Source organism: Toxotes jaculatrix, chromosome 16 (genome assembly GCF_017976425.1).
Source record: "Toxotes jaculatrix isolate fToxJac2 chromosome 16, fToxJac2.pri, whole genome shotgun sequence".
Lineage (NCBI taxonomy): Eukaryota > Metazoa > Chordata > Actinopteri > Toxotidae > Toxotes > Toxotes jaculatrix.
Genome location: NC_054409.1, coordinates 17,239,520 through 17,258,323, shown reverse-complemented (window position 1 = coordinate 17,258,323; position 18,804 = coordinate 17,239,520). Strand labels below are relative to the sequence as shown.

Genomic DNA, 18,804 nt, shown 5'->3' with positions numbered 1-18,804 from the left:
ATTGTTTGAGGGTTCTCCAGTGACATGGCAATCTTCCCCCCATCAACCTCTGGGTGACCCAACCGTCTGTCTGCCCCCTGTGTCCAATTTCCTGGAACTACCACTTTTGATAAGGTTCCTAGAATCAGCCCATTGGTTTCTTTGTTAACACCATTAGCCCTGAATGATTGGAAGGGCCGCATAGACACATTCGTGCTCTCTCTCTCTCTCTCACACACACACACACACACACACACACACACACACACACACACACACACACACACACACACACACACTTAGGTCACCATTGATGGTGTCCTGTGTGTGCTGACTTAGACTCTTTACAATGGTGATCATCTTATAAATCAATACTCCGGGCCAGCTGGCCAGTGTTTTCATGTATTAGCCTCTGAAGATGGACAGTAATATGGTCAGCTTAGACTAGACAAACAGATTAATACATTAAAGAGGTCACAATGGCCTCCCTTGCCTTCTTGTAAGTCACGACAGCCTTCTACGAAAGTGAAAGGTCCAAATAGTATTTTGGTGCCAGTGAGTCTGCTGGACCTAAATGACGTCAAGGCTTGGAATTTGCGGCTGGAGTTGTTGCTGATGCTCAGTGGCCTTGCTGTTCACTAATCTTGTCTTCTTTTCAAAGCAAGGGGTGATTACATTTCAGCTCAATTTGTTCAGTATCGATAAGGTCCATGGAGATGAATTGTGGCATATTTGTGAAACGGTAGAACCATGTGTTATTGTAACCATAGGGGCATCACCAGTTCCTGAAAGGAAATCTGTCATGACTGCACAAAAACTGTCTTACACTGTTACAGTCAGAAAGGACTGTCTTTGTCAAAACACTAATATGAAGCGTAGAGCAAGACTGGGTTTGTTTCTTAGCCCTGTCTGGCGAACGCAGAATCTATATGGATCTATAGTGTTCTGGGAAATGCATGATCCGTGGTTAATCAATAAAGTATAGGGTATCCTCCTCTTTTCAGCTGTGGCTTATCTAGTAACTGCACTGAACATAGACGTATTCTCTCCTGGGCCTTTCAATGTGTCTGTTCATCTCACTAAAGGATTTCCTTACTAACCTATCCCTGGCCTTTTTTTCTTGCATCAGAAAGACATATTGCTGTCTTCACCACCACACACTTGACATATAATCACTTTACATGTATTAACTATCACTTCTTCTTGCTCTTCTCTAAATCCTCATCTCTGTTTTACCTCCCATGTTCCCCACCCAACCCCCCCCACCTCATTCTGTAAACCACAATTAGATTCCCTGTTTACCCAGTGGAGACTGGCTTGCATTACTCTTCAAACATAAACACGGCGGTAATCGCTTTGTCTATTTTTCACATGTGCAGCCATGCAATCAAGCGCACAGACCCATATGGGGTTTTTCTAGGAATCTGGTGGTGGTAAACGCATGGCGGTCCTGTGGTCTTTCTCTCTTTTGCCCCTAGCAGCGGAGGTCATTTCTCATTTCTCATATTTGTCTAGTCTGTGTGCATATATAGACCTTGAGTCCAGGTTTTTCTTGTTGCCTTTGTCTGTGGCCTGCTTCCCATTGACATGAGGTGGCAAGACCCCTGCTGCTGTTGTTTTCTGGCAGCAGTTAGCCACATGGGTTCAAGCAAGAGAGGGGGGAACGTAATAACCTTTTTCCCCTTTTTGGTTTTCCAAGGGGTTATTATACAGCCATGGATTACAGTGCTTTCCTACCCCCTATAATAACTGCTCATTCAGCAGGCTCATTTAGAGGGGCTTGTATTGGAGGATATAATGGGAAAGCCTTGACTGCTGATGGATCCTGATCCTGTCCCACCATGAGGTGGGGTATGCCTTGAGATTTGGGAGTTTCCTTTTTCACACCTGTGTTTTTTTGTTCATCTTGTTTTTCTTTTGTTTTTTTTTTGTTTTGTTTTTTTTTGTTTGTCCTATTTCCTTTGGTCTCTACAGCCTCATCCTCTTTTTTTCTCACTCTTTCCCACTGTACTGCTCGTTTAGGTCACTTTCACTCTGAAGAACCTTTGCCTTGAGTGAAAGCAAGTGGTATTGGAAGAAGTCAGTTCCCATGAAACTCTGTTGAGCCTCCTTTACAGCTAACAATGCAGTGTTGTGGAAACGCTAACATCAGCTTCTGAGTGCATACCCTGACTATTTTTTTGGCCAAGCCGACTGCCTTTCTGGTCAGGACTATGCCCAAAGTCATCTCAGATGTCACTTCCACTAATCAACACACTGCAGAAATCTTCCTTGGCATTTCTCCAATGAAATGAAACAACCAACTGTGGAAATCAATCATTAATCAGAGTGTGTGTGTTCGCATGTGCCCATGAGTACACCCTGCATGTGCACGGTTGTCTTAAAGATGTGTGTGGTCTCATCAGTTCCTTTGCTTTTGGATAAGTGAATGTCATGGTGAATTGGAATAAAGGAGTGGCTCCTCTCTGCTTTTTGTTGGATGGCTGGTACCCAGTGATAATGTTTCCACATGGTTCCAGTGTCCTATTTTTGTGACCATGATCAAGCACATCTCCAAAGTTGTCTGCATGAGGCAGCACTGCCAACCAGTTAGAGCACATAAATAACTGAGTGCTCCATTGATCCATAGTGTGAGAGGGGGAGCCAGAGGGCTGGCGAACTCTCTTGAACTCACTCTATATCATGCCTGTGGCTTTAGGGAAAGCCCTGACATTATACTTTACTGCTTTGACGGTTATATTGGCATTTTGCTGCCTTTTAGAGGATGACTGAGCTTCTGCCTTTGATTTTTCTTTCGCCTGTTAATGAAGCAGCACAAGGAGATGTTAGGAGATGATGTCATCTCTTAACATCTCCCTACCCGCCCCCTCCATCCCCTTCACAGACAGACCGATAGCGACACCGACAGATCCACACACACACACACACACACACACAGAAACATACGCATAGAATGGAGGAGATGGGGAGTGTCACAGCTTTCACATCTCCATCATAAAAGTCACAGTGCATCTATGATATCACAGTGTAAGCTTGTCGATGTTAGTGAGATGTTCCTGCCTTCCGGTAATTGGGAACGGTGGGTATGAAAAGGTCACTCTGTGTGTGTGTGTGTGTGTGTGTGTGTGTGTGTGTGTGTGTGTGTGTGTGTGTGTGTGTGTGTGTGTGTGTGTGTACCTGTACTTCTATCTTTGTGAGACCCAATTTGAATTCTGGACCTTGAGAGAGGACATTTTTGTAAAGTGAGTACTATTTGGCTAGTCCTCACTTCTTCAAGGGGCTGAGGCTTGACATGTTAGCACTCATGGTTCATTTTGGGGAAAAGGCAAAATGAAAAGAAAGACATGAATACAGTCAGTGGAAAGTCATCATATGGACAGAAGTACAAGGATGTGTGCCTGGGATATGGAGGGCAGTGGGGGAGGAGGTGGGCAGGGTGGGAGATGGGGGTGGGGTAAGCGTAGATGGACGGGGAGCGCATGTTCCAAGAGATAATTGCGTTTCTCTCACCTGTTACCCTTTACAGGCCTTCAAGAGTGCCACAATGAGCTCATACTGGTGTGCTGGAAAGGGCGATGTCATTGATAACTGGTGTCGCTGTGACCTGAGTGCCTTCAGCAAAGATGGCCTGCCTAACTGCAGTCCCCTCAGGCAGCCAATGTAAGTGTGAGGTGACACCATGACACCTAGGAATTCATGCACAAGAGAGATTTCATGGATGCATGCACTGATGCACCGCAGGCACACTCACATATGCACGTTGACATGCACACACACACACACACACACCTGTCTCTACTGACTCCTGAGGCACTTGAGAAAGTTGTAGACACAAGCACAGTCCCCAAAGTTCTAATAGCTGCCAGTCGGTCCTTACACCCCTCTGAAAAGAACATGCTCTCATTCAAGGTGTCCTAACAATACTCCTGAGGATTTTTGGATTTTGTGAGTCATCCATCCCAGCTATTGTTGCCCTGAGAACTTTTAAAGAGAAACAGGAAGTTGAAAGGGCAAGATTTCAGAGGATAAGACTACAATGAAAGCATTTAATTAAAGAATGAAAACAAAATATGCCTATTAGTATATTACAGTTCGAAATGAATGCCAACTTTTATTGGCACCAATCTAGAGTAATAACAAAGGCTTAACAAGGATAGAGAGGATTCTGGGGTCCAAGACCTACTGGCATTTTCACCCAGGATGATGATTTATTTATTTATATATATATATTTTTTGCAAAGACTCTGCCCACATTGAGTATTGATTATAACCAAATTCATATTTTTGCGTAATTCTTGCTTTCAATTCCACACCATGGGGAAGTAATGCTCTAACAAATTTGATGGCAGAGATTCAAGCCAATTTTTCAAAGCTGCTGATACGAGACCAATCCAATTAAGTTTGAAATCGCAACCTATGTCCACATTCAAACAACACCACAGACACTGGTGTATCAAGTGTTTTTGAATTTGTTTAACCTTGTCATTGTTGGTAAAGAGAGATAATATCATCACCCAACAACAAGGTGACATCAACATAAGTCTTACATGGCAAGATGTTAGTTGAGCAGGTGAAGCCTTTAGACTTGACACACTCAAACATACAGGTGGATATAAAACATATGTATTATTTACAGGTTTGCAACAGTTATAAGTGTTTTATTCCTCTTCCACATTTTTGGGCCCACAGGGTACTTCTCTGGCTATGCTGGTTGAGCATATGCATGTTTGAGACCTCTTCTGCCTGAACTGGCTGACTTCCTGCTAGCTTGCAGCACACTTGAATGGCATGAAAATAATTTATTGACCTTTCCAATTTTATCAGACCAAATAGATCAAATTCCGGTAAGTTATTTCGAGGTGGTCGTGACTCTCAGAAAAATCTATTCCTCATTTTACTGCTATTCATTTTGTTACAATTGAGCATGGGAAAAAAGTATTTATGGGTTAGTGTGTGTCACATGCTACTTCAATATGGACTGCAAACATCATATCAAAATGGCCTCACACCCTAGTGCCATTCCTAGGCGCTTGAATTCTTAGTGTTAAAATACATTCTTGTTTCAAAAATCAAGAATGAAAATTTAACAGATTTTAAACCAAGATGAATGAGAAGTCCTTATAAAGCACTTTGAACTACTACAATTCAAAAATAGAACAGCTGCTAAATGTAAATTGTGATGACATTGTTCTTTAATCTGTGTATTGTTTTTTTTTTGTGACATATGTATTGATACTTGAGATTTGACCCTTGAGATTGTGCTGTACAAGTATTGCACAAATAGTTTGAGATGCTTTTATGGCTGTTTTGTTTGTGGATTGTGGTTGTGGAATTGGAGAAAAAGGGTGTGGTTCTACAACCAGTTTTGGTCAGGCTTTCCCTGGGCCCTTGCCTGCTGGCATGAAAGGGCCAGAGAAGAGTCGCTGCAGCAGCCAAATCTCCAACTCTAACCAGCAGCAGAGTGTAAGACCTGTAAAAACCTGCAGTACTTATTATTATTGTCTATGAGCATGAAACAGAGTGGCAGGCTTTTTATGAAAGAGGGATAACTTACCTCTCTCACGCCATTGTCACAGACACAGCTGGAGGGCAGGCGAAATGGAAATACAGTTCTTTTATCTCTTTTGAGGGATTAAAGAAGGAAAACTACACAGGGAACACTGCTGGAGAACAGGTGGCATCGGAATGTTGTTTTGTTTGAAGCTGCTGTTTGCCATTGTGTTGCCCAGTGAGATATTGGCGGAGGTGTGACAGTTTCTGCTCCAACACAGCAATGACCACATGGGATTCCTCGCTATCCACTCTTTGTTTGGGTTCTTACTGTAGGCATTGGGCATAGGCATGTACACAATTTCACATGAAATTTGCAGAGGAGGGCAACAAACAGCTGTAGTAGGCTTTAGATTTCATTGTTTAGATTTATTGTATTTTCATATCTTAAACTTTGTCTTTTCTGTGTTGCTCCATTAGTTTGCGCCTAGCCCCTTACCTGGAGCCCTCAAGCACAATGGTGGCCCTGGAATGGATGGACGTGGAGCCACTGATTGGCTGCAAGGTTTCTGACTACATCATCCAGCATAAACGAGTGGAGGACCCCTCGGAGGCTGAGGTCTACACAGGTAGAAAAACTAAATCCCAAGCCTGAGTTGATTTACTTTTTGTAACTATAGATTCAAATACTATGCTACAATGAAGTTAGCTTGTCTGTTGACATCAACTCCATCAGACAGTTAAAGCATATTTTCAATTGTGGAACTTTTTTCTCAATGCTGTAGGATCAGATTTTCTAGCTGTTTTGCTTAAATAAAATAGAAACCTTCATTGGTATTGATGGTATTAATCGACTATGTCAAGTCCATCATGTTTTGGAAAATTAGTTTACTTAGTGCTGGTATTTACTGTTTGAGTGATATTAACAAGTACTGAGAAAGAGGATTGTATTTGTATTTTGATGATTTCCAACGTATTCAGACTGGTTTCCAAACACATAGAAAATTACATTGTTGACTGTGCTCAAATACCGTAAAGATAGAAATCAATGATGAGTCATCCGTAAGGTCAATGATGAGATAATGATGAGAGCAGAAAGGATAGTTAAATGCCACTGATAAATAAAAGAATAAAGCTGTATGATGAGTTGATGGGAAGACTAAAAATGGGAAGTTAAGTTACAATTGTAGGAAAAATGAGATTAAAGTTTTGGTCTAGACACAGAACAGAAGGATGACCTTAGGTTGAGGATGGAAGAAAATGACGTAGGGCAATTTATCAGGCACGGTAAATGAGTCTGACCATTGTGCCGTAGGGCTATAGGGAAGTGGTCATGGTTGTGACGAGGGGCTGGGGTGAATCACAGGAAGGGTGATAGGAATTTAATAATATTGAAGAAATGAGGTGGTCAGGATGAAGCTGGCTTTAGTCATTGGGAAGTATGGACAGGCCATCCATCACCCCTGGGAGGAGTGCTGATGAAGCGTGGGCACCAGCGAGCAAAGAGAGGGTACAGACAGCTAGACACAGGCATGCTGGCAGAGGTGAGGTAGGAAGGGGCAGATGGTGTGGGTGACTCACTCTGCTATGTGCCAGTCACCACTATAAATCATGTCATAACAGACAATATAATATACAGATTAGAAGTCACTGTCTTCGTCTTCTGTCTTTCTCTCTCTTCCCTTTATGTCTGTCACTCTTTATCTCTAGCTGTTAGTCACTGCTGTCTTGTTTGCTCTGAGAACTTTCTTAAAGCATCTGGATTAAGCTGAAAAAGAACTGTAGTGAGTTAAAAAAAAAAAATGGCAGCTCAAAAGAGTGCATTGATTTGTATGCGTTCATGTACTGCATATGACCCTGTTAGTTTGGAGTAGGTAATGCAGGGAACTTTGGCAGGCTATAGATTCTTTATCAGTGGAAACATCATTATGAACTGTATGGTACACATCTGGGTAGCTCCCACTTCCACTGCAAGAACTGAGAACTGTAGCTACTCAAAACCTCCATTGTTCTCCAAAATGTGGGGCTCAAGATTGCTGATACAAACTTGGAAGGCATTGCTGGGGTAGATTTATGAAATAATAGCAGCCTCTTAAAATGATGAGATCTTGTTCTCTGGACTCAGCAAATAAAAAGGCATAGTGTTTGAGAAGTATCATTTTCTCACACTTACTCTGACTTATTTTGAAATTATTGGATTTGTACTCCCTGCACCCACTGCTGGCTTCTTATTTAAGGACCATCTCAGACGCACTTTCTAGGAAAATGAAAGTCCATACATTGAAACCAAAAGCTGAGATAAATCAGAAGTACAGTTTAGCCTTGTTCCCCACTCACCTTGTATATATAAAGTAACATACTCATCTCATACTCTCAAGCTCAGTGCTTTTTTCCCAGCAGTACTCCTCTTGACTTTCACAGACAGATACACACATACACATTCCCCCTGTGGAAGCTGCCAGTGAAACCAGTCTTCTACCGTTGGCCACCGAGCAGCTCTAATGGAGCAGTTTGAGGATAAATACTTTGCTCGAGGGCATCTTGGTGGTTTTCTGGAAAGCAAGTGTTTCTCCTTCATTTTCCCTGTTCATATTTTCCAAGACTGTGTGATGATTTGAACCAGTGAGCTTGCAGTCAAGCCTTCTTCTCCAACATCTAAGGGTGGGTACACACTAAAGGATTATTCGGCTGATTTACAGTAAACCTTATTTGACAATCTAGACAATCATAGGAAAAAATCTCAATCCAAAACTTAGCAAGGGCTGATAGCTGGCACTATATGGCAGTGTGAGGTGTTAAAGCTGGAATATTATGGAAAGCAAGACTTTTGTTCAGTTTTGTTGTCAGATATGTTATTAAGTACAAGTTAAGATAGAGGTGTTGATTCAGCTGTATGATCATTTTGGAGGCTGTAGTTATACTTACAGTTATTTAACTTAACTTCAATGACTTGAATGGTGTCGACAAAATAATGGAAACAACTGTCAACATAACATAATACAATTCAGCAGCACCACAAAGCGCAGCCAGTTTCAACAAAAACTGAACATTATAACTGACATGACGGTAGGATTTATTACAGAACTGTTGGATTAAATTGCAATAATCTTAGCTAGGTGTCTCTAAAATGACCGTTACATGGACAGTGCCATTAAAATCAAAGGGCAGATGAGACAGATGGTGTGGTGGAGAGATCAGACGTAGGCCATCGCTAACATCCAACGAGTCCTACAACCAGAACGACCATAAAGGTTGCTCGTCCCTACCCTCTGAGCCAACCCATAGGAGAGTCTCATGAAATAGTAGGCAGAAATAGCAGTCTATGCCAGCTGGCGTACTAGACCTTCATTGGAATAGTTACACTATAAACAAGTGGTTAAGCTTATGGAACGGTAATGGTTTGGTTGTATTTAGGCACAAAAACAACTTGGTATGGTTTAGGGAAAGAACATGATTTGTGTTTTGCAGATTTTATTACTCTTTGTACCATGTCATCTGACTTCCTCCTTTGCTCCCTTAATAATTACTACCACCCCAAGAGGTCATCTAACAATAAAATGTAACCATGCATCATAATAAGCTACTGCATTTTAGGGGAGGACAGTCTCCCAACATCGTCAGTAGTAAGGGTTGCACCTGCATCCACGGGAAGAAATTCAGCCAGCGCCGGCATCCACAGAAGCTGAGGCTGCATCCGCATCTATTGCCAAGTTGAAACACTGCTTCAGGCTGGTGTCTGAGAGAGAGGAAAGATAAACAGACAGCCACACACAAACACTCATCCATGCTGAGCATGAGTCACACACTCAAAGCACACACATTTAGCCATGTGCACACTCATACAGATGGCAGACAGTGAGTGTAGAGATGCAGACACTTGGATGCAGCCCTCACTGGGTTCCCAAAGCCATGTTTCTATGTCAGTACTGTCTAGACTAGAATAGGAGAGGAGACTGTATTTTAAGGTCAGTCATGTGACCATAAGTATAAATAGGTCTTTTTTCAGGTTCAAGGTTTCCACAGCTCGAGCTCCTCTAATTGCAGGAGGGACTTGATTCAAGAGATTCAGATCATTAGGATAATACTGTGTGCTACCTGCAGTTATCCCCCTGTTACACTTTTTCAGGACTAGCCAAGCAGCCTGATTTAAAAATGATAATAATAACTCCAGTTATCACAGCAGATGAGGAGTTGTATCTGTTTTAGAATATAGTGAGTTTATCGACAAGCTGGGTGACACTTTTATCCATGTTAATAAGCCGATTCAAATGATGTAATATGCTACTCTTTTGGCTGGGGTTTTTCATTGGTAACAGCTTCCTGCATGAATCAGGATGCAATCATAGAGTCCTTGAAAATTCTGACTGTGAATGGTATCTTCTTCTAAGCTAAGATCCATAAATGTTGCTAATGTGACTCCCTCTTGCTTGATGTCAGTTCTAGAAATAATATCACACCTATGTTCATAACGTAACATGACAACAACATAACATAACACCAAGGGAAGACATAAGACATGTCTTCACATGTGAAGACATGTCAAAGTTGGAGTGTGTTGTTAGTGAGTTTATAAACCCTCCATCATTACAATGGGTGGAGTAGGGATCAATGATGTTAGCTCACTGGCTGGTTCTAATACTGCCTGGGCCTCTCACTGCAATTTGTCAATTTCTTGCTCAGTGTACTCTGGCTTACCTCTGACTATAAATACAAATGCATCATCATTCATTTCATTATAGTGACATTTTCTGCCGTAATCATCTCATCACCATATTTGGCTGTAAACACAGAAAGGACAACATTATGCCCACATATGGGAGGACAGTTTGTACTTCTACCTGTGTCTTCACCCTGACTCAAGAAAATACCATCCTCAAAGTAAAAGCAGGGAACAAAATAAATTGAGATAACAAAGAAGAGTTATATGTGTTAGGATATTATTGTTCTTCTTTTTGAACTAATATGGCTTCCAACTTCCCTCACATGGCCTCTGAAACCAGGCCCCTAAAGGTTACATTTTTCACTTTTTATATCCTTTGTTGACATCTGTCACCATTCCCTCTCTCATACCTTGTCTTTGTCCCTATTTTTGTGTAGTAGGAAGGCTTTAGAAGGATCAGGTCATTTTGTAGCATCACCCGTTTCTCTCACATCTGTACAAACCATCAGCAACAAGGCCCCTGTCTCCAATCCCCTTAGCTCACCCCACTTATCAGTGCTGTTTAAAAAAAAAAAAAACATCTTTTCTTGAAGGTTTCTCTCTGGTCCCTCACAAATCTTCTCTCTGAGGTCAACAGTGACTAGGAGATGGACTTGCTGCTTTGATGTGCAAGCAGAGCAGCTGAGCCCTTAGTTCATATATCTTGCTCTTTATATGGACACGATGCTCTACTGGCAGGCCTCAGTATCCCCACCACCACCACCCAGGTCTAGATCCATATATGCATGATTGAAAAGCATGAGAGAGAGAATCATGCATCTATAAGTGCAATAAGGAACACTTGAAACATCCCCAAATTGTGAATTTAAGATAAATGAAATGGCTTCTGGTAAAATGGAACTGGCAACTACAGCTTCAGCGCTATATTGTTGACTTGTAATGTGTCCTCCTACAATTACTCTGACATGCACCAGAGTTGGTCTTAGTGTTCCCTATAGCAGTTAATCACAAAAGGTTGCCTGCTTGCTGATAACTTTGTTACCTCCTGAACTCTACTATTGCTGGAACCCCCATATCATCACTAGAAATGCTGTTTTTCATTTAGTGCTGTAGAAGCTGGGAAGTGCAGAGGTTTTTAAGATGAGAATGTAAGACACCATTGTGGTTGCCTTTTAAAATCTTTAGTTTTATTTATCTGACCCTTGACCTCCTCTAAGCAAGTATTACCAGGGCATCTGTGAAGTTTTGTTTTTTTTTATTCAAAGTTTTTACTGAAATAATATGTGCTGTTTTATTTTCAGAAAGACACAGAAGGGAGGTTATGCATTATAACCTTAGCTCTGTTATGTTATAGCCAGTAAGGACATGCTATCCAGTTTTTGTTTGCCAAGATAAGAAATGGCCATTCAAATGATTTCTGCATCCATTAATCCAAACTGACCAAGGACCATAAGGTTGATAGGTTAGAAATTCCCACCAGTGGACATAGAACTGGAACTGCAATTCACAACCTCTTTGTTCATATTTGCATCATATAAACTGCATCCTCTAAGAAACTGTATACCCAAAAAGGATATAGGGGTAATCCCTGCCATCATACAGAGATAGGATCAATATGAACCTACATTAAACCTCAAATGACTGTGATAACAAGGGAAGCAAGAATAACAACACTCAGCCTTAACCCACTGAACATAAGGATTTTACCAACCACTCCTGATGATTCATAGTCATTATCCATTACTCAGTGCAGAGGGCCCATGGGGTATCAGACACACAAAACTGCGACTTGAGTCATACACGGTCAACAGTGATCAATATGCCAACAGCCATGAATTTAATTGAGGTGGGCACAGACTGTGAATGGATCTCATGGTATCACCCAGTAAGGCACATCATGGAGGAGGTCCATGGAGAGACTGTGATCATCTCAGATCAGAACAATCGACCCATCCTTGCAGCAGAGTTGAAGGAGGGGACACTGTGACATTAAACAGTCATCTGATTGCAAAGAACAAAACCACTAAAAAAGGGAGAGAGTGTAATGAAGGTATCATCTAGTTTGGGGAAGTACTGAGGACCTTGCAAGTGCACAGTGTAGACCAAGATGCTTCCAAATAAACTTCTTTTATAGTCATCAGCTTAACAGACCAGTACAAAATGCTATACTTACTGTTGAGTGTGTTGAAATGGAAGGAAGAGTATCCTGCTTGTGAGATACAATTACAAGCTTAACCCTTTCATGGGGGGGGGGGCTAACAACAGGTGACGCAGGGGTGTCTACCATAGGATGTTTTATTCATAACATTCATCCTGTCTTTTCCATGAAAACTGGGACTGGGAATGAGGGTACTGCAAACACAGTTGTTACTGCCAACATCCAGGTCCTGAGGGTTAGTGCAGAAGAAGTCCGAGCACTGCAAGTGCCAGATGTACTGATGGAGCAGACAGAGAGGGATCACCTCTTCCTACAAGGCCAGTAAGGCAAGAGGGGCACTGACTCACTGAGATGAAGTGGAGGTGAAGATGAGGTCATCCCAGGCTGAAATTAGTGTGTATTCAAGTGCTGAAAAAAGCAGATGCAAAGGTGAGTTTTAATGACCATTTACTGTACAGTCTCCAAATGTGATAACTCATCCTGATTGGCAGGCAAGTTCAAATGTAAATTTTGTTGGCAAGGGAGAGTAACTAAGCTTGTAGATCTTGTTTGAGGGCAATGACTGTGGGAAACAGGACTATATTTAAAGGAAAGCCTGATTGTAAGTGGTGTTTAAACCTTTGGCAAAAACATATACCTCTATTTTATCCCCCTCCTCCGTCTCCTTACTTCTCATATTTCAAGATATAGAGCAAAAGTCAAATGAAACCCTGCTTGTCTGCCTGCAAATACGATTCGACTAAGTGACCAGCACTATAGGGAAAAGCATCATATTCTGGAAACCCTGTGCAAACAGTATTTAATTGCATATTGTATTATTCACAGAAAACTGCTTCTTTAGAAGAGTATTAGTGGGCACATTTGAAAAGCACATAAATAATATCAAATATAAGTGTTTATAGATGCTTTAATGAATGGGCAGATAAAATAATAGATCAAAACAGTTCATTAACCACAGAGGTTTTAATTATATACAACATAAAGTGTAATTTACTGCTAATACTTTGTCCCCCAGTCTCTCCTTTTGTTCATTTTAATTTTAATTTTTTTTATTAACAATCAATAAGAAAGGCCATTGGAATTCAGTATGTTACACTCAAGCTTATTATTCAGATTGCTCATTCCTACCTTAAGGATTGTGCACCCTTGTGTAGTTTGTCTACAACTACACATGTAGTTGTAGACAACACATGTTTATTTATATACAAGCCTCTTTTCCTCCAGTGATTTCAGTCACCTCAGTGATGGATTTGCTCAGATGAGTGAGCCTCTTCACTGGGCCTCATGCAGGCCTCTAGATGGCACACCAAGGCAGAGGCAGCACTTACAGAGGAGCCGGTTAGATAGACAGTGCTGATGTTTTAGTGAGGGCCACAGCATTCCTCTACAGCAATAGGTCAAACCAGCTATGATATAGAAGGAGATATTGATAACAGATGATATTAAGAAATTTAATTTAATAATTTAATAATATTAAAATGCTACAAAAAATCTCTAGAGGTAGCTTTAATACCTGCAACAGCTAAAGATAAGTGACAAAGAACGAAGAATTAGCAAGGCTGAGTTGTTTAAATGATACTGTATTGACATTGAAAGCACGTCCTGTTAACCTGTGCTTTAAATCTATGATCAAATTACAATTACAAACCTCTAACACTAATCTTAGAGGTTTGTAAAATTTTGGTCGTCTAAGATACCACAGCCAGATAACCAACCTCTACCATTCAAGACATCTACTTTGAAACTGAGTGATCATCTTATACCATGGTTGCAACTGCAGATTCCCATGCAAAAGGATGCAAGACTGTGTTTTGACTGTATGGAAATAATTAGTGGCTTACCTACTCTATAATGTCAGACATCCTTCAGCTCTGTTTCCTGTGTATCTCACTGGGAGTTCCCAGAAAAAAATGGAACGCGCCAAAAATGTAATGAAATTTGTCTAATGAAAGGCTTAACCAAAAGAACCCCTTATTGGCTGAATTCAGAAAGCTTCTGGGTTCTATCATCCCATTTTTACAATCCCTCTATTGTCTCGTCAGCTGCTAATTTGGGTGGCTTGTCCTTAAATCACAGTTATGCTGAGGTGACACTTTTTTGTGAAAGCGCTCATCAGCGTAGCACTGTGCTCCCCACAACTCTCACACAAATGCACACACTTAGCGCTAATTAAAAACCTGTGAGTCTCTCTGTGTTGCGTCACTGCTGTGTTACACCTGATTTTGTGACATGAAGAACAACTGAGGGCAGGGCAGAGGAGAAAAATTACAAGGCTTGGCAAGAACAAGAAAGTGAGAAGAGACTGTATGAAAATGTGGAAAGGCACAGTGAAGTGAGAAGAACAGAGAACAAAAGCTGCAGAAAAGAGAGAGGAGAGGAAAGAGAGATCACAATATAGAGGAGAGAAACAGGGACACAGACAACACCAGCACCGAGGGTTACACAGCAATGATGTCACCTCATGCTGGCACTGTTGGACTGAGAAACAGATTAGCCATTTGATCTTTGCCCTTATTTTAGTTCCAGTTTCCTCCTTCCAGCTCACGCAGCCAGCTTATTGGGATACATGACATGTGGATCTTCCTCTGCTTTACTCTCCTCTTCTGTCACATACCTCATACCTCTACATACCTCACTACTTTCCTCATGTCCCCCTTTCTTCTGCGATCAGGGTCAGTGGTATCCCTCTTCCCTGTTTATGTAACAGCTCCATTATTGGTTGAGACCAAGAATGCCCCTCCAATGCGTCGATAAGCCCTCATTCAAAGAGATTGAATTATATGGAGATAAACGGTGTCCTTGAGCATGGGTGCAGATAACAGATTGGAGTGACACAGCTGACTCTCTTTGTTTTGTTAATTAAAGATGACCTCATCGCTAAAAATGGACGCTGTGCACCTCCTCGTCACGAGCCTCGCCATCAGCAGATTGCAGATTGCAGGCAGGGGGCCAAGGGCTTTCTGCATTCCCTTTCCATTTTTGCTTCCTTTCCCATTTTGCCTCTTCACAGTTATTCTCTATCTCTTCGACTTTCCTGATTTCATTTTTTTTTCTCATTCGCTCAATATCCGTGACACTCCCTTGGTGTCCCTCATGTAAATATGGACACCTAATGTATGTTCATGGAACCTCTAAGTCACATAAATGGATTTGTGCTTGAACTGTAATTGAGGCAAGACAAGGATGCTTCCTCTCAGTGTGTTTCTTTTCATTCATCACTGTGTGCCATGGGGAATTGTGTCTCTATCACTCATAAGGATACTAATGAGACTTTTGGATGTCATGAATTGACACAACTTAAGATGATATGGATTTGATCTTTGTTGAATTTGGCACTAGCTAAAATCAATTTAAAATGCATTTGGGCATTAAATTAGGATTAATTGGTCTCACTCTTCAATTGAAGGCACTGCAAACACTTAAAGTGGTAGAAATAAATGTTTACTCATGATGGAATTGCTCTCTGCATTAATGTACAGTAAAGGACCAGCAACCCTGCCTAGATTTATTTGAAGCTATTATAATTATTGACTAGACACATTTTGTTGCTGATAGATTATCTGTGCTCCTGTTAGCCACAATACACAACATTACTGTAGTTGAATTGTGATGCATTATACTGAAGAGTGTTCTTACTATTTTGTCCACCCCTCAAATGAACATCAATCCATCACCATGGTAACTCTGTAAGCAAAAAGCCCAATACTAATCCATAGTAGAGGATTCCATTACATCTTTCCCTGCGAAATGATCCACAAAAATGCGACCAAAAAAAAAATCACTTAATTTCAATCAAATTCAAAAAAAGTATGAATTATACTGCGAGAAACTAGGGAAGCCCAGCCTAAATAAGGATTTTGCTTAGTTGTTTTCCTCATGGGCAAACAGACCATTAGAACTGGCCTGTAACCTGAGTTCTATGGCTACAGGAAGCTGCACCTGTGGCCATAGAAGTAAAGTTGCGGTGGATAACCAGAGCTCCATTTTACATAAGCTCTGACATAACACACTCCTAGTTGCAAGCCTGACTGACAGCCATCACATAGGATGACCACAACACAACACCTATAGTAGCCTGTATAGAGTGGTAGCTGACACAAGTGGTCTCAGTGTAAGAGACAAGCAACAATTGCTCAGCCTACACAACTCCATTAGCGTCTATACCACAGAGCCAGCTGAAGCCATCAGAGCCCACCAGTCTTGTGATGCAGCAGGTGAAGGATGGCAGTGCACATCAACCAATCAATATAGTGCAGCATCACAGTAAGACACAAGCCAACAGCCTGTCAACACCCAGAGGTCTATTCTTAGTGCCAAGGACAGACCCAGGGGGAGACAGAGCCACAGTAAAAAGAGGCGGGGGCAGTAAAAACAGACCACACACGGGTCACATCAACATGGTAGACACAGGCCCAGGGGGCCATTAGTCCGTGACGAACCACCACACCTGACCCAAATTTTTTGTTATGCATGGCATTTTCTTTTGAAAGAGCAGAAGCTTGTCCAGTCAAACTGGACTTCCCTCTCAGTGTGCCACACAGTTCTGGAGAGGAACCCAGGAATGTCCAGCACAAGGAATCTGATGAACAGGCAAGGCTTCAATTATGTTGCCACTGAGTATCAACAATAGCAGAAATAAAACAGGGCTGTTGAATGTGGAGAATTGTTCATTCCATTCATATTTGATGAGGAGAAAAAAAAGTCTTATTTGGATGACATATCTTTCAGTTTAACTATCGAAGAGGAACTCTTCAAATATTTGCCACTTGCGGTTATTGTTGTTCAGTTGTGACCTCGTTTCACCTTCTGCCTGCAATATCATCAGTCCACAGAGCTGCGGAAATATAGTGTGTGTGATTGACAAGTTGACAGTGAAATTAAACATCAAGTTTGTCCCAAGGGATGATGAAATAATTAATTTTTTGCCATTATATCTGCTTAACTTGTTTTACTCTGTTTTCATTCAGACCCATGTGTCACTTTAGCCACTAATATCACATCTTATCTTTGATTATACCATGGCCTGGGTGAAAACTCAATTATTATTAGCTAGAAGGAAGTTGATTAATTTCAGATAACTGTAAGGCTCTGACGTAATACTCTTATTACTCTTGCAAATGAACACATTATCAAGATGTGTTCCACTGAGCTGTCCATTGTATTTCTCACTGCTCAACAACATGTAATCTTGTCAGTCAATACATTCAGGAAATGTTTTGTACATAGTTTGCTTAGTGAACAAATTCATAAAAGATACAGTGAAAAGGGTATGTGTGGTGGTGTAATAGTCATTCACTTTGGGAAACCAATCTTGTGTTTATAGAATGCATGCATTAGATCCAATAAAATGATACATGCTTGTCAATTTGTTGGGAAAATTACAGATTCAGATTCAGACTACTTGAAAGCACTACCTGAATTAAGATTTTAATTCTGACAGTTATATATTATATATTTTGGGTTTGTTTGCATTTTTTTAAGGCAATATGGATAGTGTGGCAAGCAGCTTGCTGTCAAATGCAGGTGCCTGCTCAGAGATACCGTTGCTTGAGGGACAGACTGAAATATCTCAACAGGCATTGGATGGATTGGCATGATATCTTGCAAAGATATTCATTGTCCCCAGAGGACAAAACCTGCTAAGTTTGATTAACTTTCTCTCTATGGCCACCGCGAGGTTGATATTTGTGGCTTTGAGTAATATGTCTCTACAAATAATAGGTGGATTGGCATAAAATGTGGTACATACATTCATGTCTCCCTTCACCCTGGATGAGTTCATTAACGTTGATATTCATTTCACTTTTTATGTAGTGCCGTCCTCATGTCTTCCTCAACTTTTTAATTTGTCCAGTACTTTGATTTATGACCAAATATCTTGAAAACTACATTTTTTATATTTCCTATGTATGTATTTGGTGCTAATCAGTAAATATTAGCATGCTAACACAATGAACTAAAATGGTAGACATGGTAAACATTACACCTGCTGTTATGTGCACAATAGCATTTTCATTGTGAGCATTTCCTTTGATTTTTTTTTAGATATTTATTCATATAAATATATATATATAACCAACAGCTTGATAAGTTCTTATATAGAATTTTTTGGTTCAGAATTATTGAATCACTCTGTTACCAGCTGATTGAGAAAAGCCACATCCTTCAGGTGAAGCTCCTTGCTGTCACATAAAAAGAAGCTGCTGGCTGTTCAGCATGCATCAGAGAAGACACATGACACTCTCTTGTCTACACCCAGGCCAACACAGGGAGTCTCCATGACCTGATACAGAGTACTTGTTACACAACCCCTAACACCGTATTGGCACAAGGACAGTTGAAGTTGAGTTTGCGTGCACAAGAGCAATACAGGATGCAGTGTAATATATGATTCTGCATCAAAGTAAGCGAATAATTCCATCCCAATCTATTTTAGCTTTCTGTCTCAAAACAAAAAACTGTTTTCATAAATAAATGATGTATCTTTCTGCCAGCACAACGTCTCTGGAGGGCTGTC

At 41.0% G+C, this 18,804-nt stretch overlaps 1 protein-coding gene across 2 annotated transcripts in view; it reads left to right on the top strand.

Annotated features, from left to right (window-relative positions):
• Nucleotides 1-18,804, top strand: part of LOC121195502 (astrotactin-2-like) — a 234,233-nt gene that overhangs the window by 195,863 nt on the left and 19,566 nt on the right. For both annotated transcript variants that reach the window (XM_041059005.1, XM_041059003.1), the window contains 2 exons: nt 3,506-3,639; nt 5,950-6,098. In XM_041059005.1, the coding sequence (XP_040914939.1) occupies nt 3,506-3,639; nt 5,950-6,098 (283 nt within the window). The remainder of the gene's footprint in view (nt 1-3,505; nt 3,640-5,949; nt 6,099-18,804) is intronic.